We start from the raw sequence: 26,370 nt of genomic DNA, 5'->3' as shown, positions 1-26,370 counted from the left end.
ATTATGGAAAACAGCGAGCATCTTGAAAAACTACACCTCAGCATCTATAGGTTTCTTTCTTCTCTCCTAGGTTTCTCCTTTTGTCTTTTTTGTCTTTTTTTTTTTTTTATTCTACAGCATTGTTGTCAAATGTGTCAGTTTCTCTCTTTTGTTATATCTTAGCTGCCTCTGTATCTTTCACATTATCTGGCAGCTGTCATCAACCTATGAATTAATTAATAAACCCCTGTAATTTTGGAGTCTTCAAAGGGTTAATGCAGCTTCCAAAAGAACCTGATTTATATGCAGCGAGAAACCTATGCTCTGGCATGCAATAGTTAGTAAAAAGCTGTTTGGTTTACAAGGACAAATTTAAAATTCTGGCAACTTCATTCTGTGAAGTTCAGACGCAAGACTATTTCAATATGTTACTATTCTTCATCTTTGGAGAAGATGTTTTCCTGATGCTTTTCTTGCCTGTGTAAGCTCACCCCGTTTCTGATAATGACACGGGTTTTGATGACATGGATGAATACATCTACAACTCAAGTCATTCTCCTAGCAAAGTGGTAATCCTGTAAGGACGGTCACCGAAAACATGCCTATTAAGCCAAACGCTTTGTAAAAAGCAAGCAAGATAGACTTTTTCATGTTTCTCTCTCATGCCTGCTATCTGATTTCTTTGGGGATGTGTATCTATTTACCAGTTTCAATCCCGCTGTTCATCTTGGTTCCAGCAGCACGTGTTTGTTTTCAATTGTTGGAGACAAGTAAACAAAAACAGGTATCATTTTTAGCACTCTCAGTGAACAGAGTTAATTCAGATGTACTAATCCTCCCCTGCTTATTATTTACTAATCAACCTGCCAGTGGGATTTGGGAGCCACAAAAGGTGGCTTTTTAAGAAAGACTCTAACATTTTTCTGTTTTAATGACATTCTAATCTCCAAAAGCCATTAATTAAATTCATAGACCTCTACTCTAGAAATAGATGTGACGTTTCCATTAAGTTACCTGAAATTAGATGGACATGCTTTTCCAAAGGAACAGATGGGTGCCTGCCTTGCTTGGATCAGGATTTTAAAAAATACAATGTTTTTAAAGAAAGTAATACAAAAGGCATTTTTTTTGAGTTAAAAGGAGTGAAAAATATACTGGAAAGTTTACCTCTCCATAAATGATTCCTAAAAAAATTATTTATATTACAATTAAAAAAATGAACTAGCTAAATGTCCTCAATGCTTATGCACACACACCCACATGAATGATAACAAATATGTATTTTTTTCAAAAATGCGTCCTGTGAAATGAAGCTTTTCTGTGAAAACTATTAAAATTAATAGGGACCCAAATATATATCTTTAGAATAAAATAAAGGCAGTTTGAACCTCAACAATTTGTGGGTGATCTTACTGAAACAACAGCTCCCACCACCAAGCTGCTGATACTCCCGCTATTGTTGCTATTATTATTATAGAGAGTGTTAAAATATAGGAAGAGTAGGACAGGAAAGATAATTGACATTTTAAAGAAAGCCTGTTCTTGAAATTACTTCTCAAAAACCATTATGTTATTACCTTTAGTGTGCTATATGTTTATTGGAAGCAGCTTTTTCTTATCCTGTGTGATTGGGTCATCCCAAGAATGAAAATTTAAGCAAAATCAATACACTCAATATCCATGTTCTAGAGTAAATACACAGAAGTGTTTCTTGTAATGGGTTTTACTGGCAATGACAAACCATTTTTCTAGTAACTGCTTTAATACTTTGCAATCATTAAAATACAGTGAAGCAATGAAGAAATTGGGAAAGGAGATTGGGAAAGTCATATTTAGGAAAACAGGGGGTGAGCCCTCTAGATCACCGTGCTACAGAATCAAACTGAAGGTCAAAAAGCACTTGGAAAAAATTACCTGGAATCATAACACAGGTGACAATGTGTTTTTAAGGCATCTGAAAGCTTCTCCCATATACCATGTAGTATAAACATCAAAAAGTGTCTACGGTGGTGTTTCAAATACTTTCTTATCTTGGAGAGTACTTTCTGTGATTTAATTGATAATCAACCATTCCCAGAGCAAAGAACAAACAATGAAAGTGAAGTGCGGGCCGGCCGAGTGGCGCGATAGTTAAGAACTCGCTTGGGATGCCAGAGGGCCCCGGTTCGGATCCCACATATGAGGGCCAGTGACACTGCCCTCTACAGCTAAGATGCTGAACAACAGCTCAACCTGGAGCTGGGCTGCCATGAGTCACCGGCGACGGCGTGGGCTGCAGTCCCTGTGGCAGTGGGTTGCCATGGGCTACCGTGTGTGGCCAGCAGCCAGCGTGAGCTGCCAGCAGCCGCAGTGAGCGGCCGTCCAGAAGCCGGCGACTGATCTGCCTCGCCAGAGAAGAGCGCAATGATGGTGCCAACTTGGGCCAGTGAAGCAACATCCTCCACAACTAGATTGAAGAACAAAACGACAGCAACTTGTCTGTTCCCCTTTCCCCAATTCCCCAGCACTGTTCCCATCCCCCCAATTCCCCAATAAAAATCTTTAAAAAAAAAAAAAAGAAAGTGAAGTGCATTGCCTATGAGTAATAATAACAAGAGAAATAAACATAAGTAGAGGAGAACTTCTTTCACTTTTGGACTAGTAATCTAAATCTAACCTAAAAGGAAATTCATATTGACATCAAAGGGGGAATTCACTGAGACAGTCTTTTTTAATTCAGGCACAGTGTATTCGAGTTTTTCCATTTAAAAATCTGTATGCTCAGTCTTGGAAAGAAGTGATCCTTTGTGATGCCAAGCTCATTTTTGAGTAGCTGCTTAACAATGTCCATGGTCATTACTGAAAACGGTTATAATCTGACCACTCAGTTTGATGTTCAAAGCCCTCCACAATCTGGTACAAATAAATTCTTCAGGCGGTTCTATCACTAAAGAAAAAAGAAACTTAAATTCTAAGAAGTCAAATGTATACCCTTTCTTTCACAGCAAATTTGTTGGTAATCTTTAGGAAATGGGCACATTCTTTTATTTGAGCCCTAAAATTCCTTTAGAATGTTGTAGGACTCAAATCAATTGGAGATTGTGAAGCCTGTGACTGGACACATTGGTGAGATCCCCAAGTAGGTGTCTGTCCAAAGGAGAGAACAATTTGAATTTGAGAAAGTGTCCCTCTAACCTTAAATTTTTAGGTGACTGATTTTAGCTTTTTTTGGTTCAGGTGAGTGTATTCCTTGACCTGAAATTATCTAGTATTAAAATTGGAGGCCTATATAGAAATAGAATGAAATTTAACTATTTGATTTGGCAAATTTCTAGGAAAATACTTATTTTGAATGTTTTTTAGTTGAATTGAGAAAAACGCACATGATCACAAAATAAAATTCTCTAGCTAATTATTATTGCAAACAGAGTCATTGTAGTATTATTGCAAATAATTATGGAAAATTATTAATTTAGAACTACTTGGAAAATAAAAACTTCCTATCTATTGGCTATGGTTGTTTTATTGCTAAAAACATGGGCATCTGCACCTAATTTTATATAAAATTACAAATATAAATGATTGTAAGGGATATAAGTGCTGTAAGATTAAGCATTTATTTAAAAAGTACATAGTCTAACATACATAAGTCATTGATCTACTTATTATCCATAAGGGTAAGGTTTGTGTCAACCATATTTGGGAGGTAATAGTGATTTAAACAAAAATATAGTTACCCTGATTATTTTGTAACATACACATAAATGATTATATTGTATGTAATAATTCTAGTATAATAATAATCAAAGAAATTATATACAAATAGAAAAAGATTACATTCAGTAAATTTTGATAAGAGAGTTCTAAATTCAAGAGTTTTATTATAGGATATATGGTAATGGAAAATATTCACAAGCTTCATTATCTTGATACTCTGAAGGAAATATACGTGTTGAAATGATAACTTCCAATATGTCAGATAACTATCAACAAGGAAATACAACTAAAAACTAAGCATGCATATCCTTATACACATACCCTTTGCACACATGATGAAAACACACATTCCTACACCAGATGGAAATGAATGGAAGGAGCTTGCCTAAGGGCAAAAATCTTCTAGAAACATTCGGTAGATATAAAAAGAAAGGCCTCAACCGCCTAACAGCATTGTTAGCTCCTGGTTTCCTGATGCTCAGTCACAGCTCCCAGGTAGCTCTGTGCTTCACATTGGTAGGTGGCTGTGGTAAAGCACAGGTGTGTACATGCACACACAGGTACAGGTACCAGGGGACATACATGCACACGTGAGCAGAAAACGGATGTCAGATCAAGAGAGAGATTTTCAAGAACATAATATAAAGAAATTTGCATGCTAAAAGCTGAAATGCTGCATTGGCATACATGTTATCCTTGAATTAATTGTTACAGGATTGAAAAATAACTCTTTTTCCCATCTGATTACAATTTAATGAATGTGAACTCACAACTATTTAAGGGTAACAAGGAAGGTTTTTATACAGATGGGTGTGTGTGTGTGTGTGTGTGTGTGTGTGTGTGTGCATGTGTGTGTGTGTGTGTGTGTGTGCGCACGTGTGCATGCACGCATGTTAAGCCCTCCACCTCACCCTCCAGAATCATTAACAAGGATAACTTTCCTCATCCCAACATTATTTAAAGGCTTTACTTGCATTTTCTCTTCAATTTCCATTCATTTCCATACAGAAAATAATTCAACCTCGTTTTGTTTTTTTGGTTTTTTTTCTGGCATGAGTAAAGCAGCACAAATAATTGTAACAGTGATTGTCAGATTGCTACACATGCATATTTTTCAAACACAGCAACAGACTGATATAATCATTTTCTCCACTGGCTTGTTCCCCTTATGTAGAGATTGAACTACTCAGAAATCAAACAAATCTTTTAAAGTATTCAAATGACTCAAAGACTTGAACTGTATACTATCCAGACATAGAAATATATGTGGTAAGCTAAAATTTCACCTGAGATAGGTAGAGACTCCCTGCTTTTCATTTAATCCACCCAGTTATTTCAAATTCCAATGTGTTTTCCCAGAGTACCTGAGTCACATTCAGAGCATACTTAGAGATTAAAATATATTGGCTAAATTTATTAAGTTCAGGGGATTTTAATACTGAGCTTTACTAGCTATTGCAACTTATATGAATTTGATCCTGTCCTGCCTTTAGGAATCTATATTAGGGTGATGTGTAAAGATTTTACAAAGTAATGTGTAAAGAAGCCTTTAATATATTTCCAAAAAATAACACTTATCTAATATAGAGCGTAACTGCCTGTGAAAAAGGAAAGATGAATTTGGGGACCCTGTTTCTCAGGCTGAACAGAGTTCTTCAGGCTGTCACGTGCGTTACACCCACAACAAAAAGCAGGGAAAATAATCAGGCCCCTTTCTTGTGTCAGCCCACCTTCCGCTCCATCAGTTTTTCCCCCCCTAACATTTCCTGCACTAGTTCCACAGCAATGAGTAGTAGATTTTTAAATGTTAAATAATTAAGAATAGGGCCACTTAAACTTACTCAAGAATAAAAAATATGAAAAGCCCCAATAATAAAAGAATATTTAGATTCTCTTTTCAACCCCTAACACTGTTAACACAGATTTTCCAGAAATACTAATAGTACCAGTGGAGGGGTCACAGAATAAACGACTTATCAACTATGCTATTTTTCTTAAAAAAAAATACATAAATTCTACAAGTTCCACAGGGAACTCGTGTGTGTCTATATACAGCCCTTGATGTGTGTATCATCTTATGAGCGCTATCATCTAACAAGTAAAATTCAGAGCACAGAGAAGAAAGCCAGCAGACGAAGAAATTGCTCACCTGGAGGAAGCAGATCAACAGACTGAAGTCTAGTTGTGATGGTGTGTAGGGTGAGGATAGCAAAGGAAAGCAAAGTCGGGAATGCTTGAAAAATAAAATATTTTTAGTTAACAAATAGAAAAACCAAGTGGGGAAAAAAGGGCCAACTGAATCATGAATCCTCTATTGCTTTCAATACTTATTTTCAAATTCCTTAGATTGATCAATCCCTAAAAAAAATAAGCTCATTGGTATTTTCCCAGATATCCATAAGACTTTGTCTTTTGGGACGAAACTTACTGGAGTATTTCGGTTTCGATGAGATAGAAATAGTACCAAGTAATTTGAGGAATGCTGGTCGGTCAATTGGAAAAATACTTTTATGATGATGATGGATTCATTTATCTTAAATTAAATAAAAAAGTTTTCTGCAATAGGAGGTAGATGTAAACCAAAATTAAAGTTGTAAACTGTCTATTCTTTAATATCCCTGGGGAGTAAGGTTTTAATGAAAAATTGTACTGCATCTTAACGTTAATTACACACTGTATATTGTCTGGAACAACCGACCATTTGTAATTTAGTTTTTTACTCAATCACCTGGAAACCTTCAATTTTTAAAACATATTGACTTTAGTAATGAGAAATATATAACATTCCTGTACCAATTTCTACTCTTTTTTTAATCCAACATTAAACATTTATGTAATATGAAAATAAGGAAATGCTACAGTTTTGTTTTGTTTTGTTTGAACCTCTAACTTACATGTATCATAAATGTGTATAATTGATCAACTTCTTAGACTTAAAAAAGAACATTTTGTTTGCATTAACGTTATAGAAATGTGCAGTAAATATATGAAATCGCTGCCTAAAAGTGCTGCCAAAAAAAAAAATTGCCAGTCCGTGAGTAAAAGCAGCTCTGTATTTTAAATAATCTCACTTTCTTATTATCAACCTTTCTTCAACATCTGTTGTTAGCTCCTCCCCTGGAATGTAATTATTCAGGATTTCAATGTAAAACAGGTTGCTTAGTTAATAACAGGCAGCTCAAACATTTTTTCCACACTGTTGGCCTACAGATGTTTCTTTTATTTTTTTTTATTTTTTTCCCCTGGCTTCACGTTTAATTTTTGTATATTTCTCTCCAATTTCAAAAGTATATTCCCACAACAGATGGAAAAACCTGAAAATAAGTCTGCCTCATACACTTGTTTAAGTGATGCCTTTTGTGATATTTAACTCAGTAAAGAGAATAGAGAATATACAGAATATTTACATAGCAGAAGGAAAATAATTAATCTGCAAGTCACCTTGTTAAGATGTTCAATTTAAAATTCTGAAGAGACAGTCTAGTTCTCGTCAAAGACATACGAGGAGAAGTTTATAGTCTACAGCCTTCATTTATTATTTTCTTACTGGACTCATTTGTCTTTTTTTGCATTTGACACCATCCTCTTAGATTTTCAGTCCTACCAGAAATAGGAAAATTTTCGTATCCACTGACCATTTTACCATGTAAAAGGCACTTTCCATTCTCTTGATAATAATCCAAACTCAATAACCTAAAATACTTTACATCTATTCAAAATGTTCTACATTTTTTAAATAATATAACCAGAGTCACATAAAGTACAGAACTCCTTTATTCAAAAGAGTATATCTCTTCCAAATTGCAGAAAAAACAGTACAGCCTATGCATAGGGTTGGATATTTTCTCCCCTGATATTCCTGTCCACCAGTAACATCAGAATATGATCTTATTTGAAAATAGGGTTTGCAGATGGAATGACTCAAAATAAGGTCATACTGGATTCAAGTAGGCCCTCATCCAAAATCTGGTGTCCTTTTAAGAAGGGTAAACTGAGGCAGTCACACAGGAAGAATGCCACATGAAGATGGAAGCAGAGACTGGGGTTATGTGTAGGACTGGCATTGCTGGCAACTGCAGAAGCTGGCTAGAGACAAGGAAGAAATGGCCCCTTTCCCCTAGACCCATGAGAGAGCATGGACCTGGTGATACCTTGATTTTGAACTTCTAGCTTCCGGAACTGGGAGAGAATACATATCTGTTATTGTTAGCCACCCAGTTGATAGTATGTCATTATGCCAGCCCTAGGAAGCCAGGACTGATTTGGGTACCTGAAATGCTACTGCAACAAATACCAAAAAATGCAGCAGTGACTTTGGAATTGGGCAACCGGAATGAGCTGGAAGAGTTTTGAGGTGCATGATTTTAAAGAGCCTAATGGCCTTGAGCAGACTTTTGGAAGATATATGGACTTTAGAGGTGATTCTGCTGAGATCTCAGAAAGAATGAGGAGAGCTGTAGGGAAAGCGTCCATCAGCTCAGAGAATACATCAATGGCTCTATCATCATGGACAGAATGGAGATAGGAATGTGAGTATTAAAAGTGCTTCTCGAGAGGTCTCAAGTGGAAGTGTTATTGGAATCCTTTTGATGAAGTAGCCGGAAACTTGGCCAAATTGTTGGATGGAAAGTAGAACTTCTCAGCGATGAGCTTGGATACTAAGCTGAAGAGATTTGCAAGCAAAGTGTGACAGCTGCTGCCTGGTTTCTCCTTGCTCATCACAGTGCAATGTGAGAGGGAACAGGTTAGTTGAAGAATGAACTTTTAAGCAAAAAAGAAACCAGACCTTGATTTGGAAAATGTTCTACCTATCTAGTAAGCATACTGTGACAATGACAAGGTGTGGCCAGCCAGTCATTTGCTATAGAGAGTGAATGTGTGCTCTGGAGATCTAATCGACCATTTTCAGAGAAGTCGGGATTAGAGATGGGGTTACCCAGGAAGGATCTGTGGAGGGCACTTCTTTCTACTGGTGTGCATCCCTTCAACACCTACAGAAGACAAAGTTACTGAAAATGTTATACTAGCAGAAACATGGCTAATATGGACCGAAAGGGCAGAGATGAGATGGAATAAGGAAAAATGACTCCATAGTACAGATACAGGGACCAGGAAGGGAAGGTTATAGCCCCAGAGCGTCAAGTGGGCTTAAAGGGCAGGGTGACACAGATAATTACTCTCCAGCCTTGGAACCTAATGAAATTTACCGCTGCATTGCCAGCTTCCTTTAGTCTTGTAACGCATTTATTCCATTTTCTCCTTTTTAGAATGAGAATATCTACCCTCCACCTGCTGCACCACTGTATTTTGGGAGCAGGTAATTTGTTCTCTAGTTTGTTAGGTCTGTGGAACAAAAGGGATGTTGCCCTAGGATGGACTATACCCAGAGAATCACACACACCTGACTTAGGTACTGAAATCTGGGGCTTTTTGAGTTAATATTTAGATGAGATTTGGGACTTAGAATTCATGCTGGAAAGAGTGATGACATTTGGATGATTTGGGAGGGGGTGAGTGCATTTTGTAAAAGGGGTGGACGTGAATTTTGGGCTCCAGGGGGTAGACTGGGTTTGAAAAGTATCCCTTCAAAATGTATGTCCACCTAGAAAATCAGCGTGTTATTTAACTTGGAAATAGGGCCTTTACAGATATAATTACTTAAGATGAAGTCACTTAAGTTAATATTAGGATGGGTCCAATCCAGTGACTGCTGTCCTTACAAAGGGGACACAAGAGACACAGAGTCAGCCAAACAAGGAGAACACCATGTGACCATGAAGGCTGAAATGGGAGTGACGTGTCTGGGAGCAACCAGAAGCCACCGGAAGCTACAAAGGAGCAGGAAAGGGTCCTTTTCCAAGAGCAGAAGAGAACATGGCCCTGCTGCTGCCTCGATTGTGGACTTTTAATCTCCAGACCTGCGTGATAATACATTTCTCTTGTTTTTAAGCCACCGAGTTGGCAGTATTTTGTGACAGCAGCCCTAGGAATCTAACAGACTGTCAAAAAAGAAACCTCGAAATATGAAGCACCCAGATAGCAAAACACTACTCTCATGAATGACAATGGGGCAAATTAATAAAGTAGATTCTAGAAAAGTAAAACAAGATTGATGAGATTAAAATGTTGTCTTTTATTGTATGATTCATCAATAAACCAAATTTTGCATAAGGGATAAGTGCATATGCCAGTAAAATTAATGCTGCTGAGTACAAGACTCAACCGAATTCACCCAGGAAGAGAGTGTGCATGTGCGTGTGTGTGTGTGTGTGTGTGTGTATGTGTATGTATGTGTGCGTGTGGCAGGGAGCAAGAGAGAGAGAGAGACTGTTCCAAATCTTACCAAATAGTTAGAATATTTTCTCAAAATACCTGCAAATTAATAGCTCTTTGTGCTTACTTTCTAAACTTCTTTTCAGTTTGTATTAGTTTTCATTTTCATATATACCAATCACATTTTTAGTAATATCTGCATGGCAACTTAGCTTAAAATTTTCATGTATACTAGTAGGCTATTGACCAAAATGTGTGACTGTTGGTGTGTGCCCATACGGACGTGAGCATTTGGATGAACGATGCAATAATAGCTTCTTGTAAAGAGAAAACATATCTCCATATTTATAAATATGGCTTCAAATACTTGCATGTTTTTAATCAGAAACTGACTATGGATAGGATGCATAGACAATTAGATTAAGTCCACAGATACTCAGCAGCACTATCTCAAGGCATATATTAATTAATACATGTTTCCACTTTGGGGTGGAATGAATCCACAAATATTAAAATATTCTATTTATATACATTGATTGGGAGACAGTTGACTATATTTTTTATTTAAATGAAAAAATAAGGCAGAAATAAATTTCCCTTAAGAAATATGACACTAAATTCTACCAAAATAAACTGCATATTAGCAATAGTTATATTCATTATTACCAAAGGCATTTTTTAAATTTAGTACACACACACACACACACACACACACACACACACACACACACACATGCACACTGTGTTTCTTTTGGGCTTTATGTCCCAATATATTCATAATAAATCTTTTTTTCTGTAAGACACGTATTAGTCCATGTGGGATGCTATAATGAACTATCATAGACTGGAGGCTTATAAACAATAGAAATTACTTCTCACAGTTCTGAAGGCTGAAGTGGGCCAGGATCAAGGCACCTGCAGTTTGTGTCTGGAGAGGACCTGCTTTCTGGCTCACAGAAGGCGCCCTTCTCCCTGTGTCCTCACATGGTGAAAGGAGCCCTTTTATAAGGGCATGAAGCCCACTCGTGAGGGCTCCACTCTGGTGATGTCATCACCTCCCAAAGGCCCCCACCTCCTAATACCATCACATTGGGGGTTAGGTTTTGACATATGAATTTTGGGAAAACACAAACTTTCCGTTTATTGTAGCACTCTAGTTCATAAAAGAAAATAAATGCTGTAGGAGGATAGATCACTAAATATCAAGTCGCTTAGAAAAGAAATTGAGTCAAATCTCACAACTAGCCTGTTGTGAAACTACCTAAAAATGAAAAAAAGAGCTACACTTGATTTATGTATTATATATACATATATATGTATGTTTCTTATTGAGCATTCATGTGCCCTTTTTAAGTGCAAAGCGTAAGAATCAATCTATCCAAGTTGTATGTCCCTCAAAATCATTCAATCTAACAGTATGTAAAAACTGACATTAGTACCTTACACACAAATGCAAGAAAATATCTCTCGTTTTGTTATATTGTTCACAGTAGAATCTTCCTGCCATGTTATTTCAGTTTCTTTAAATGAAAAATCAATTCATGCTTTATTGTAGCATAGCAAATTACCCCGTCACTTTGTTTCAAATAATGTCTTCTGAGTACCATGCCTACATCTTAGGTTTCAGTGGGTTCTTGCCAGAGAATTTGAGTCACCAAGCCAGGCTTTACAATAGGGAATAGCTATTTAATTATTTTTTCTTGATATTTAGTTCACAATCATTGTGCTGACCCAGAAAAATAATGCGAAGTTAGAGTCTAAAAAATGACTTATATTATCAGAACTATAATCAAAGGGAAAAATACTCGGTACACGTTGGGTTTTATACAAAATTTCTGCTGACTACTAAACTGCTTTAATGAGCAGATTTTGTAATCTGTAATGCTTACCAAAAAGTCATGAAGACATAATAAGCCATGTAATCATCATTATCCTTGAAAATGGCTACAGAGAAGGGGAAATCATTTAATCTACATTACTTTGATGTCAAAACAAAATGGCACACTGACAGGTACAAGCCAGGTTGTGATTAAATTTCAGAGATTACAGACATATATAACTGAATTCTCATTCATTTTAGTCTTGAAATCAGAGGAGAGGTATCTAAAAACATTTAGAACATCCAACTAAGCCAGAAGTGAATCTTACCTGAAATTTTTTTCTGTGAATTTACCTAATTCGATAATAATAACAATAACAGTAAAAAGCAAAAGATAAGTCAACGTTCTTATGACAGAAAGCAAACATCACTAGTGGTCCATGTAATCGAAAACAGCAAATGCATACACATATCATAATTACAAAAGAGTTATGTTCTAAAATTGTATTCGTTATTCTGACTTTGGAAATTCAAAATTTGTTTTATTATATTTAAAAAGTCATATTAGATTTTTACTTTAGTTTCTAAAAACCTGCTACGCTTTTAGGGTGGCTGACTGTAGCTCTAAGAATCCTCACTCTGGATTTAATTTGAAGTCCTACCAATAGGAAACAGAGGAAGTAGAGGAGCTGAGCTGGTTGCCCCTTTCCCATACACAGAAGTGATTCTATGAAGATGTATGAAATAAGAGCTTGTTTTACTCCGATCTCCTTTCCTCTCCCCTTCTTTATATTTCCCCCATTAACATATTTTCTCTCATCCCCCCATTTATTAGACCTCCTTTATTTTTCCAATACAAAATATCATTTTGGCTTATTTACTCCCCCCAATAAGTTTACTAAGCTCCCCAAGTTACCTAAAGACATTTCCTCCCTCGAGAAAACTTTTTATGCCAAGCTGTTTATATGTGGTGTAGGCTATGCATACAAGCATGAAAGTAAGATGATCAGATTATATCCAAATTCATGTGATTCAATAAACTCATAATTTCCCCAAAACGTAGAGAAAAATCAGGAACCTTTTATGAACTTTCTAATGGACTTCTTGGCCAATGAATCCATGTCTTTACAAAAAAAATGGGAACATGTCCAAAAGTAGTTAACTGTCTCATTTGTGAAATTTTAAGAAAAGTAAACAGGTGCTATAAAAACGCAATTAAGGCAGAACACACAAATGCACATGGGCACCTGCACACACACACACACACACACACACACACACACACACACACACACACACACGAGTTTTGCAAAGAAACAGAAAGGCCAGTGTCACGTGGGAGCCTGCCAGCATCCCTCGCTGTGCCTGCTTCTAATAGCTGTTTCCTTTCCCCACTTTTTGAAGGCACAGGAAGCAGCAGGGGTTCAGAAGGCGTCAAAGACAATGCGGATGGGAGGGCGTTCTTCTTCGTATGTGGGTCATTTATGAGTCAGACACTGCTGGTCTCGCTACATGCAGCTGCCTTTTACACTGCTAGCTCTCTCAGGGCTCCCAGCACACAATGGCAGGGAGAGAGCAGGCATACCCTTCTTTGATTTTAGCTACCTGCTCTGTTTGCTTGGGGTGTTGACATTTTCATTCTCTAAAGCCCGATTCTTATAAATATCCAAACATTAGGCAGGTGGAATATTAGGGAAGGGCAAGCCTGAGTTTGGCAAACCCCACAGCTGGCTCTTTAGCCCCCCTAGCTGTGTTGTGGGTCCAATTGCTTCACTTCTCTATCATCCACTTGCTCATCTGTAAGGTGGGGGTGTCCTCATAGGACTGTTGTGGGACTAAGTGAGCATACGCATGCCAAGTACTTAGAACAGGTCGTGAAAACCATGCAGTGAGTGCTGCCGTTAGGCGCTGCTGCCAGTGCAGAAATGGCCAGTCAAGGAAGCACAGTACACTTAGGACACAAACTCAGTGAATGCGGAGCCTTGTGCAAGTGAAAGCCATTCCTTTTGGGACTCTGTTTTAGGACCACAGAGCAAAACACAGTTATTGTTGTTGCTCTTATTTTTAATATGCTCGGTATAATATTTCTCACCTCAAACTTAAGCACATAATGAGTAACACAAACAATCTTTTGGGAATGGTATTCATCGACAGTTTAGGTTACAAGGTCGAACATATACTATTCTTTCCCTCTAGGGCATTTTTTTCATGAATGGAATCTGAATTCCAGAGCCCTTGGTGATCTGTCTGGATGTTTCTCTAACAGAAACATGTGTTCAAGATACACAAAGCCAAAAATAGATAAGACACAATTTCCTGAAGAATAAAAATACTAAATGGGAAATAATTTCAATCACTACTTCTCTGTTAAAACAAATATTATTAGAAAAAGGAAAGCAAAACTATGTGTATTGAATAGCAGTTGTTAGAAGATACATAATTATGCTTTACTATCCTCTGCCTTTCGGGGTCCTTTAGTGGGAAAACTTCAGACATACCAGGAAGGTGAAGGGATGTAACCTTGTCCACATGCAAATCACAGACAAGATTAGAGTTTAGAATGCATTCCCATGTCTACTATACAGGTTCCCTTCCAATTCCACTTCTACCCTTTATGTAACAAAAATCGGGGAGGCAGAAGAGATAAAGTAATACTGTGAGAAGGTAATTGATAAACTATGAAAAGTAACGCTAGCTTTTGTCTTTCTTTGATTTTTTAATAAACTAAATTCCATTTTGAACAATTTTTTTCCCACCAGATCTTAATACCAGAAAAGAATAATGAGAGGTTTATCTTTAGCTTAGCCTTCTATTCATTATTTACATATGGTTTATTGACATTTAAAGAAATGGTGACACCAAAAAGCACATATTACTTAACATGTTCTGGAAAAAAAACCCTGTTTTCAGAATTGCTTGGCCTGAACTTTTCTTAGTCTAGTTCAGCTTTCCATGTGTCTGACTGACTGTTCACATGCAGAATGATAGTTACATGAATGAATTTATTTTATATTTTTCTAAAGGTACTTGGACAATATCAATATAATGCCAAACTAAAGCAAGAAAATATTCACTCAGGTATTCAAATAAGCAGATATTCATGTCATGTCTTAAATCAGGTATACCCATCTAACCTTCTTTCTTCGCAACTATTGCTTATATGCATAAACAATCTCTGTGTAGTTTGAATCTCAAAGGTGATGTAATTGTGTGCTGTAACTTACATTTTAGGGATGAAAGAAAGTTTAAAGATCATGCAATAAAATGTCAAAAATATATTTTATTGCATGATAAAGTAAGAAAATTGAGCTCCTGATCTCAGATACAGTTCTATTCCCACACTACGTGTCACTATATGTCTTTCTTTTTTATGTTGTCATGTTGTAGTTACCATAATGGGATGACCACACAGTGTATTGTTCCAACAAGGGCATTTCTGAACGTGACAAGGGCCATTGCTAACAATCATGACTGAACAATAGGTGTAAACACACTTTTCTGAGTGAACCATGACATGATAATCTACCCAAAATATATAGAAATATCAAGTCCGGCATCCTTTGATTTGGTCTAAAAAAGGTAATTTAAAAACAAAACAAATATGTCATTTGGGACCAATAATCTTAAAACTTTTTTCTGCAAAATAATATGAATTTTTATCCTTTAAAACTGAATAACAATTATGTATTTATTGACTGAATTAAAAGGTGTTTCATCTATGTGTGAGTACACAGAAGAATGCAATAGAAAACCTTATTGCTTTTGGGAAAAACAATAGGTACCACTATGAACAAAAATAGAAGAATGTTAGGGAATTCCATATAAAATATTAAGATAATCAAAAACTTTTACACTAAGAGTTATAAATATTAGTAATAAAAACACACTTTGCAAAAATCCAATAGGTAATACAGCTAGTAAAGAACAAGACATCAAAATAAAATAAGGCTAAAAAGGCATTAGATCCAGAATGAAAATACAAGTATGCAAAGAGACAGTGTGAATTAATCATACAAAACAGAAGGGAGAAATATAATGTGCAAATTTAATGAAGGGATTCTGGTGGTTCTCACTTGAGTAATCAAAGGATGACAGATCAATAATTAAAATTAGATAGATAGCTGAGAGAATAGCGTCTTCAAAATTCAGGAAATGAACAGAAAGGAACTTTCACCCTTTTTTTAATTTGGGGAAGAAAAAAATCAGATATGAATTATTATACACACATGCACACACACACAAAAATGCACACACACAAACGTGTGAACACACAAACACACACACACACACCCGCACGCACACACACAACCGCACACATACACAAATGCACACACACAAACGCACACACACAAATGCACACACACAACTGCACACACACACACAAACACGCGCACACACAAACGCACACACACACAACCGCACACACACACAAACGCACACACACAAATGCACACACACACAAATGCGCACACACAAACGCGCGCACACACACAAACACACACACACACAACTGCACACCCACACAACCGCACACAAACACACAAATGCGCGCACACACACACATGCACTTTAAAAACAGAAATCAATGAAACAACGAAATGTAGACTTTCTAATACCTCTTTTGACACATCAATGCCTACAACGGAATGCACACATTCTAATCACACAAGCCAAAACCATTCAGATTTACCATGGCTAGTAATTATCTAGGACACGAGAAGATCCCGGCAAAAGTTAATCTAATAAATCTGCCATTATCTCTAATACTTCAAATCTGTGCCTTGATCTACACAGTTGTCAAAATGGAGCTCTTGATTTAGAACTGAATCAGAGTGAGGGAAAAAGATGTCACGGCTTTACTAACTCTTTCTTCTTTCAGTTGTTGACATAAAACAGTTAGCTGGTATTTTATTCTGCTTTTCCACAAGATGACAGATTTTTTTTCTCTTTTTTTCCCCCTCATAAATGCATGATACGTAACGTGAAGGTGACTGCTCATTTGAGTTCTTTAGCTCTGAAAGCCGGATTTCTTCACGGCCATCCTACAAGGCAACACCCCTGATGATTATACCTCTGTGACCTGAATGAAAGGTGAATCAGCTTCAGAATAAGAGACAACATGTTGGAACATTTTTTGAGGGGGTCACTTCATTCAATGATTTCTGCAAAATAGGTAAATTTATTTCATTAGATAATGCTCAAAATTAGTAATTGAAATTGTGAAAAACCCAATATTCTGCCGTTAGACATTTTCAGTTGCATGAGCAGGAGTAACTAACTGCCCAGTTTCTATCATCAGCCTCTGCTTCTCAGGAGCACTAAAAGAAGGCAGTATGATCTTTATCAACCCCTGAAGACCGGTATTTGAGCCCTGACTTTACTTCAGAACTGTGACTCTATGTGTGCATCTGCTCATAGCCTCAGTTTCTCTATCAGGTCAACAAGAGAAGTTCCTTCAAATGGGTATCTCCCACTCATGGTACTTAAAAGAAGCATACAAATGAAAAATCATATGTTATTAAAAGAAAAACAAAAAGCTAAATGAATAAAAAAACTCTCTCCTCCATCTATATGTATCCCCTCTACATATGCTTTCCACATTTATATGAAGAAAAGCAATCAATTCAGAACATTTTATAGGTCTGTGACACCACAAAATACATCAGGCCTAAGTCAACATCGGACTTGATGGCATCTCTGTACACTGTTACACCAAAATATACGTTACTGCTTGATCAAGGTTATGGGTGTTCAGTGTCCATGAATCTAGATGCTCCATTGCTATGACCCAGTTACTTATGGAGGGCAGTGAAGTGTGTGTCTGGGAAACTAAAGTATATTTGAGGATATTAGAAAGAATAATGGAAACCTAAAGCAGAGTTATGATCTATTCGATTTCAGGTAATAAAGATAATCTAAATGCATTTAATGTCAACTACGTCACACTTTGAGTTTTGGCTCTGTTTTGTTTCTGACCTCCTTTCCAACTTACTTTGTAGCCTTAAAAATATCCCTTTTGTTCTGAGCTGTAGGATGCTAAACATACAGACTCTGTGTTTTATATCATTATTATTATTCTATGATCTTAGAAAAAAAAGTTCTAGAATGTTTGACTTTTGATTTTATATACAGAGTATATATAAAGATAGTCATTCTTATCCCAGCAGTACAATTTGGTAATAGGTGGTTCATAGTTCACTTTTGGTAAATATGTGGTGTAATAGAATGTAAATATTAGATTACATGGTAACACAGCTATTCACGTTGGGCATAAGAGACAGTTGCCCTCATAACATCATTTTCCCTCTTTTGCTTATTTGGCAAGATCTCCGCACTCTTTTTTTTTTTTCCTATGAATTGTATATAGTAGATGTGAAACATAACAACATAAATCTAAAAGGATGGCCTAAAAAAATCCTAATATCTCTTCAGGAATAAAGAAAGTCATCTTAGATTTTTAGCATGAAACACTCATGCAGAAATCTGCTAAATTGCTGTTCTGCAACATGGCTAATATGCATAAAAGCCATTTTATTTTATGAATAAATAAGAACTATTCTGTGCAGCCATGAAGGACTGAAAAGAGTAAAAAACCAGCCTGAATTCATGGGGTTTTCACTTAATGAAAACAAGCACATGCAGCTCAATGTAGAGAGGGGCATTTGAAGACCTAAGCAGGTGCCGAAATAAATAGAAGATTGTCTCCATAAAAGATGGAGCCCCTACCATAAGAAAAGCAAGTGATGTCTCTAACAAAGTAAAGTTTTAATAACCAATAAATAAAGGATTAAAAAAAACAAAAAAAGAAAACCCAACAAATGATTTCACTCAATGTAAGTATTTCCTAATGATTTCTTCAAGTCTACTTCAAAAATCCCCCCGAATTAAGATTTATTTAAAACAAATCAAGTGGGCAATTACCAGTTTGTTGAGAGTGTCACTCAACGGTAGATGTGGGAGGAATTTAAGTGGATGAAAGCACTGCTAACCTCATATTTGACTCCTTTCTTCTTCTAACACAGGCAAAAATTTCAGCAGTTTCACTGCCATTTAGAAGAAAAAATGTTTTTCCTCATTGTGAAATTCAATTTACAATTTCTTTCTAATCTCTATCGTTAATACTCCAAAAGTGAAAAAGCTTATACCTTGCTTTTAAAAAATACAAAAACACTGACTTTCTCTATACAGTGTAAATGATAAAAACAAATTATAATCTCATTAGTAATGCTTTGAAATATGTAATATATTTTGCTGGATACAGTTTAAGATGAGTGAAAAGAATGAATTCTAAGGCATTTAAAAAGAGCACAATTATTTTCCTCATTTTTTTGTTCCCCAAAAAAGTATGTATCAATGTTTTCCTTTGTTAAGATAATCTATTTGAAGCAACATTGACATTTTCTACTGATAGCCAATTTTAATAGGTTTCTCTATGTAATGTGGTTTTCCTCCTTAAAATATTAGAGCTAAACAATTAGTTTATATGAAATTGTAAATCCACTTTTTAAAAGAATTATAAAATAAGAAAAATTTGGCTGTCTAAAACCAAAGACTTAAATAATTTTATATCATCTGCAGTTTTCTTTTTATATTGTAGAATCAAGATAATAGTTTCATAAAATGCTGTATGTGGAAAGTTAAAAGTAATTGGTTTTGGAAAATCAAAGTAATAGTTAAAAGCAAAATATAAAGATTAACCGTCTATCCCTATTTCTTGTTTAGAACAACTGATATAATATCAGAAATGATAGAGTTTATACACTTAGCTCACATATATCAATACACTTGAACTTCTTCCCTAAAGAAGGTGGGACTCACATGCAAGTTGTTGTCAGTTCTGGATGTCATGAGGCTCATAAGAGCTATAGCTAAAGGGACAAGTGGCAAAAATAAACCAGAACCCAGGGGTTCTGCTTCAGAGCCTACTTCTTTCTACATGAAACAAGATACCTTTAGCAGACTTAAAGTCCAAGTATAATTGCTGAATAATTTCTTTTGAGTCATATGGGAATCACATCCAAATTACAGAGATTTATTTATTTGTTTATTATTTTTTAAATCTGTGAGCACAGTAATGGTATATGTAAAAAGCTGGATACAAAGTAGAGCTGTGGTAAATGGCAGATAGGTATTTCATACACTGTTCTTAAAATTGGCCCAATTTTCCAATCTAAAACTAACTTCAGAAAGGCTTAGGTTTGGGGGTAAAAATGATAATCAGTAGAATATAACTTAAAAATGGGTAGGTTTTCATTGAAATAATTGACTAAACACAATTTTCCCTGAAGGCATAATTTACCTTTACAAACAATTTTTTCCCTTTCTTCATCTCCCTCCCTCCCTCCCTCCCTCCCTTCCTTTCTTTCTTCCTTCCTTCTTTCTGAATTTGTAATTTAAAATTATCTTGTATGTTTTTATATGAAAGCTCTGTTTCTGGCAGCATCTCAAAACCAAGAAGTTAAGCTATAATTGCTAAATAAGAGGCAATCATTTACCAGCAAACTAAACTTGATTATGTCCCTCCTTTTTAAGAATAACTTATTTTTTTAAGATGTAAATTATCAGCATACTTGGAGCCATTGTTTTATACCAGACACTTTTCAATAGAGAAAAGGCACCACAACTTTCCCTTCTTCTCAATACACCTGATTTTAATGTATTTGAAAACGAAAATCACAGTCTATTTCATTTCTTGCAGGCAGTGGGAAACTTTTCTCAGTGTTATATTCAATTGGACAATAAGACTTTCACTTACTGGAACAAAAGTGTGTCCTACTTAGCAGGTACACTGAGCAGCAATCAAGTGGTTAATAAAATACAAAACACTAAAGTCTATACAGCACAAAAGGCCAATATCTTTCTACTCCTCATCAGGGGATTTTAGAAACATCCTGACCCAGCTCTGTGGACACACAGGAGTTGCTATCCTCATTCAGAACCTTGATTAATATACTCTAGAATGATACATCTGGCAATGGCCTACATAGGATCTCTCTGAGGACTGGAGAAAAAATAGACTCTATTAAAACGGAACAATTGAACAATTACAGTACTGTATACTGATTCTGTTTTTCGGTTTTCAGCAAAATAAAACAAAACCGCAAAAAGTTTTAAATTTTTAAAATAATCAAATGCTGATCTCAAGAGCAGAGACTTCACTTCAGGATAGTGTAAAAAAAAAACAAACCATTTACCTTGATATAGTTTATTTTACAGGCTGAAACTAGTATTATATGTGTTTACTCAATAATAAACGAATTCACACACACTTAATTTTGAAGGGTTAAAACTTTGCTTCTAACTTCTGAACTAGCTAGTGCTTCATAACATTTTTCCTAATACCGGATATGCATTTTTCACAGGAAAATCCCTGCATGTAAGAGGAAGACTGAACACAAGAATAGTCCTTCATTCTCACCAAAACCTTTTCATATGCACTACTTACTGGATTTTAACAATCGCTCTCAATGGGAATTACGCAAGGCATTGCTGACATAATTTTGCAGATAAGAAAGTAGCTGTTATAATAGGGCACTTAACATTATGTCCCACAAACTACTGGAGAGATAGCCCCTCTCCATCAGGCATTGTTAACAACAAACACCTTAGGCTGAGATGGTTTCTCTACTCTCACATGAAATGGTTTCTCTACTTCTTGCTTTCACATCATCATAACTAAGTCAAGACCCAACTTTCGCCATGTCAAGGTAGGATTGATTTCTTTTGTATCTAGCTTAATCCATAAAGAAAAGAGAAAGCTTGGCTATGAAATATCCCAGATGTGTTGCCATCAATTATCTGGATCTCCCTGATAAGCCTTTCTTTATGTAGGTTGCCTTGAAGAGAAACTTGACTGAATGCTGCAATATGGTCTCCAAAATTTATATAACTACAGTTTTTAAATTGGAAGGGTTCTTAAAAATTACTTTGACTTTAATTGGTCTCTGAAGACATGGCTTGAATTTTTATAAAAGAATATAGGATGTGAAACTGCAAAAACTGAATAGTATTTTATATTTCCTTGTTAAGTCAGGGATTTATAAAAGCATATTCATTTTTTTTTCTGATGATATGTACACCCTCCAAGACAATAAGAGATCATACAATGTGAAAAAAATAACATAAAAAGCCTTACATAATTAAGAAAACTGTTATTTGACTGGAGTGAAGAGCTGTGTAATAATTTCACCCTTCTTATAAAACACATTTCTGTATAGCTCAACATTAAAATATACTGAAAACAACAAAAGAACAAGAAAAACAAAACTCACAGATACAGACAATAGTTTAGTGGTTACCAGAGGGTAAGGGGAGAGGGGGGTGGTAGATGAGGGTAAAGGATCAAATATATGGTGATGGAAGGAGAACTGACTCTGGGTGGTGAGCACACAATGTGATATATAGATGATGTATTACAGAACTGTACACCTGAAAGCTATGTAACTTTACTAACTATTGTCACCCCAGTAAACTTTATTTATTTAATACATGTGTGTGTGTGTGTGTGTGTGTGTGTATGGCAATTATCAATGTCAAATTATCCCATCTCCTACCACAATATGTGTAAAATAAGATTCAAATGACTTAAGCAATTTGATTTTATTCACCATTGCCAAATAAAATATAGAGGATCTGCCTCTACTCTGACCTACCTGTCATTCCTCTGATAATATGCTCAAAACTTAAAAAAATAAAAAAATGAAAAAAACAATACAAAAAATTTTAGATCTGAATCTCAAAACTTGAGTATTATTTGGGAAAATATGTTTTGTGTCCTAACTCCCTTATATACCTATGAAAGTAAGTACTATATCAGCTTCCTTTTTTCAAACACTTCAAACACTATTTTCAATTCACAATGGGTTATCACACTGAAATGGAAAAAAAAATGTTGATCTGAATTCAAGTGTCCACCTTCACTACTGCAAGAGCACTAGGCTTCCTTGGTATTTGAAAACTGTGGAAATATTGGTATTTGAAAACGTGGAAGTACTGACAACAGGCACATCCCTTGAGATGAGAAGTCAGAAGTTATAACCTCCAATGCAAACTGCATCAGGAATTTCCTTCCGGGTATAGGAAAACTGAAAAATTCAATGACTTTATTTCTTTAATTGAAGAAAACCTTACCTCTTAAAATTTTGTATATGAGAAAAATGGACTTTAAAAAATTTGATTATAAAACAAGTTCAAATAATTATAAAATCAAATATTGTGTCATATATAGAAGGTGCCAAAAAAATGTATACACATTTTAAGAAAGGAAAACTGTATTAAAATTGTAATACTCAATATATACTGATAACAAAAGATGAATACAAGTCACGTTTGACTTCTGCAATTACAAGAGGTGCTCAAAGTGGTTACCATCAGTGTCCAGACACTTCCAATTATGGTGAACTACTGCTTGAGCAATGTTGACCAAAGCGTCCACTTGTATACATTTTTTTGTCACCCCCATAGATTTTACTGCCAAATGTGTGTGTGTGTGTGTGTGTTTGCTTTTTTGAAATGGTAATTTTGAAAATGAGATTTACTTTTATAAGCTGAACTGGAAAAATTAAATAAGCTGTTTTTTTCTCCCTTTCGAAAGAGACAGCATAAAAAAAAGGAGACTATAAAAGAAAAACAAAAGGAAGGAAACAAATAATCTAGAAAAAGTGAATATTAAAATACAATTGAATTTGTGGTCTTTCTTTTTGTTGTAGATTACATTAGTTCATCCAGCATTGTGTTATTTCAGTGTAAGTCAGATTGCCAAACATCATCCTAGTTAACCTCGAAACATATTACAGTATTTAAAAAGTAAAAATTAAAAGTAAACAAATACAGATATCATTGACTGCTCATAAACCAAAAGAGCAACAAAAGTAATATTCAGTCAGTGTATAAACATGAAAACTGCCAGCATGCTTCCTGGGCATTGATGAGAAATGCAGACTCTCTCATTTATGTATCCATAAAATTGCAGACAATTTAGTAATACATACAGAACTGTTACTCAAAGCACGAAAATGTTAAATATCAATGTATAGATTCCAGAAAATGAGGATGAAAAAAATGGTAGGAGAAAATTTTATCAGTCTGCACCATGAAACATTATGAAGTTGAAATTATCTTCCTGAATTTTATAAGCACTTTAACTTCCTGTTCTCACTGGCATTTATTAAACCATAAGTCACCTTAAATTGGTATACTTGCATTAAAATTTAATAAGCTCGAGCATACATTCAAAATAGAAGAACACAGTCTGCTATGCATTCACATTTAGGTTTGCCTTTATTTCCAAAATAAATTACCTTTACAAGCAGACATACTATTAATAGGTTTATTGGTTTAGGAAAAGGCAAACTACGTAAGGACAGTATATTTGAACTTTGCAGCAATTAAAATTATTCTAGAGAGGCTGTTTTACCTATGAATGAAATTTTAAATAATTTTCTGTCTCATGGATTCCCTTTCAAGCAACCCATTTCCACTTCAAAATACACAAGGGAGATGTGTTAAGCTATTTGTAAACCCATTAAACTTTTAACTGATGTGTACTACCTCTTTGAGTAACAAAAGTAGCTTGTATTTTTAAATTAAAATGCAAATATTAAAAGCTTTAACATTAAACAATAACCACAGAGGAGCCAAATAGAACAATACTAATTTTATTTCTCACTTTTCATCTCTACATTGTACTTATAGTTTAGTTTTCCTATACACTGTTCATCCCATTATTTTAAAAAATCCCTGTAGATTAGGCTGACCATAGATTTAGATTTGCCTTGAAAATTCTGTCTCACAGGAAGTATAAAAAGTGCTTTCACCCTAAAAAATGAGCTATATTGGATAACAAATTATATGGTTATCCAACTATATTCTGTCACTAAGTACTATTAAAATGGCTATGAATTAATGAGTGAGTGAAGTTCATTTCAAAGGAACAAATATATATATATATATTTATCTATCTCTATATTTATTCATTAACAAATATATATATATATATATATACATTTAAAAATTTTTGGCTAAGATAATCTAATGTTTGTTCATAATTTCTTCATATTCAACTTTGAGAAACACTTTGATTAATAAATCAGTAGAATTATCAATTTCACCAAGGAATTATTAATTAATTATACATCCAATGAGCAAGAGCAGATGAAAAAGTATATTGCAGACCATTTTTAGAAGATATAATTTTTAACTCAAATGCATGTAACGTAAATGCCTACAAAATGATTCTGCCAAAATGTTGATGCTGCACTTAAAAATCACGAGGGATACTATTTTCAAAGGTTACATAGTTATTCTATCTAGTGAAGGGCATACAATATAGCGAGTTAGAGTAATGCAATTAGTGAACATACTGTGATTACATTATTTTGAAAACTGTACCTGGCACAGGGTAAAGACTACACAATTGACTCATCGTGCACCATCACACATAAACGACACTACACAGGATTTGTATTACAGCTCAGCATTGAAACAGTTTTTCTTTAGCCACGAAAATTTTCAGTTTTATTCAGAAAGCAAATTCTCTGATCGTAACTACACACTAAACATCCTACTTCACCTAAAAATTCATGATTTTTCTGACTTTCATGTTTTCCATTCAGTTTCAGTTGATAAAACAAGCTACACTCCTTCATGAATGTTATGGTAATAATTTTGGGTTTTCTAAACTGATATATGTACAACTGAACTCTCTCACTTCATGAAATAACCCCTTTACATTTTAATTTGATAAAAAAACCTTTAAACATAATCTGCTAAACTTTTCATTAAACTAATATTATAGCAATTCCTAAAACTAATTTGTGAAACAGTTTTGCCCAAATAATGACAACAATATAATAAAAACTCAGCATGAATATGGTTAGGGTGCTGCTCTAAAATTAAAATAATTATTTTTCATACATGATTTCTGAAACCTAATTAAATATGAAATATGAAAAATTAATTATACTTTCTTCTTAAGAACATTTTCTTTATGGCTTCTAGACAGGCTTTGCATGTAAAAATTTGGAGAAATCTATAGCCTGTTAATTTTATTTTTAATTCCTATGAGGTTTTTAGCTTTTATAAATACCCTTGATAAACATTTGTATGCATTAAAATAATAATTTCCGCCTAGGATCACTTCTTAAGAAAATAATAAGAAATATTATAAATGATATCTTCAGCAGCACATTATCTGTAAGGATAATCAGAATAGTTCATTGTTTATGAAATTATAAAATATGTGTTTATGTGTTATATGTAATGTTCCCAAAATACAAGCAAGTTTTGAAAAGAATTGCTCAATAATAGTTTGAATATTGAGTTGAATAAGACTAATGCTTTTGATGAAACTTAGAGATCAGGAATTTGCTCAAAATAAAAAGCTAAATGTTAAGCAAAATGCACAAATTATATATTTGGGATGAATCCAATTGTGGGATGTATAGAGGGTGCCAAAAAATGTATACACATTTTAAGAAAGGAAAAAACTGTATTAAAATTGTAATACTAAACATATACTAAAAGATAAATAGAAGTCATGTTTCACTTCTGCAGTTACAAGAGGTGCTCAAAATGGTTACCAATGGCATCAGCATCATTTTAAT

General features: G+C 34.9%; 1 protein-coding gene across 8 annotated transcripts in view; it reads right to left on the bottom strand.

Moving 5' to 3' along the window:
• Positions 1–26,370, bottom strand: part of PCDH17 (protocadherin 17) — a 96,304-nt gene that overhangs the window by 13,463 nt on the left and 56,471 nt on the right. For 6 of the 8 annotated variants that reach the window (XM_019655905.1, XM_019655907.1, XM_019655908.1 and 3 more), the window contains one exon: positions 5,825–5,908. The exons of the other annotated variants lie outside the window; for them this stretch is intronic. In XM_019655905.1, coding sequence (XP_019511450.1) covers positions 5,825–5,908 — 84 coding nt within the window. The remainder of the gene's footprint in view (positions 1–5,824; positions 5,909–26,370) is intronic. 8 annotated transcript variants of the gene reach the window in all.

Source organism: Hipposideros armiger, unplaced genomic scaffold (assembly GCF_001890085.2).
Source record: "Hipposideros armiger isolate ML-2016 unplaced genomic scaffold, ASM189008v1 scaffold_251, whole genome shotgun sequence".
Taxonomy (NCBI): domain Eukaryota; kingdom Metazoa; phylum Chordata; class Mammalia; order Chiroptera; family Hipposideridae; genus Hipposideros; species Hipposideros armiger.
This window is presented reverse-complemented; position numbering and strand designations above follow the sequence as displayed.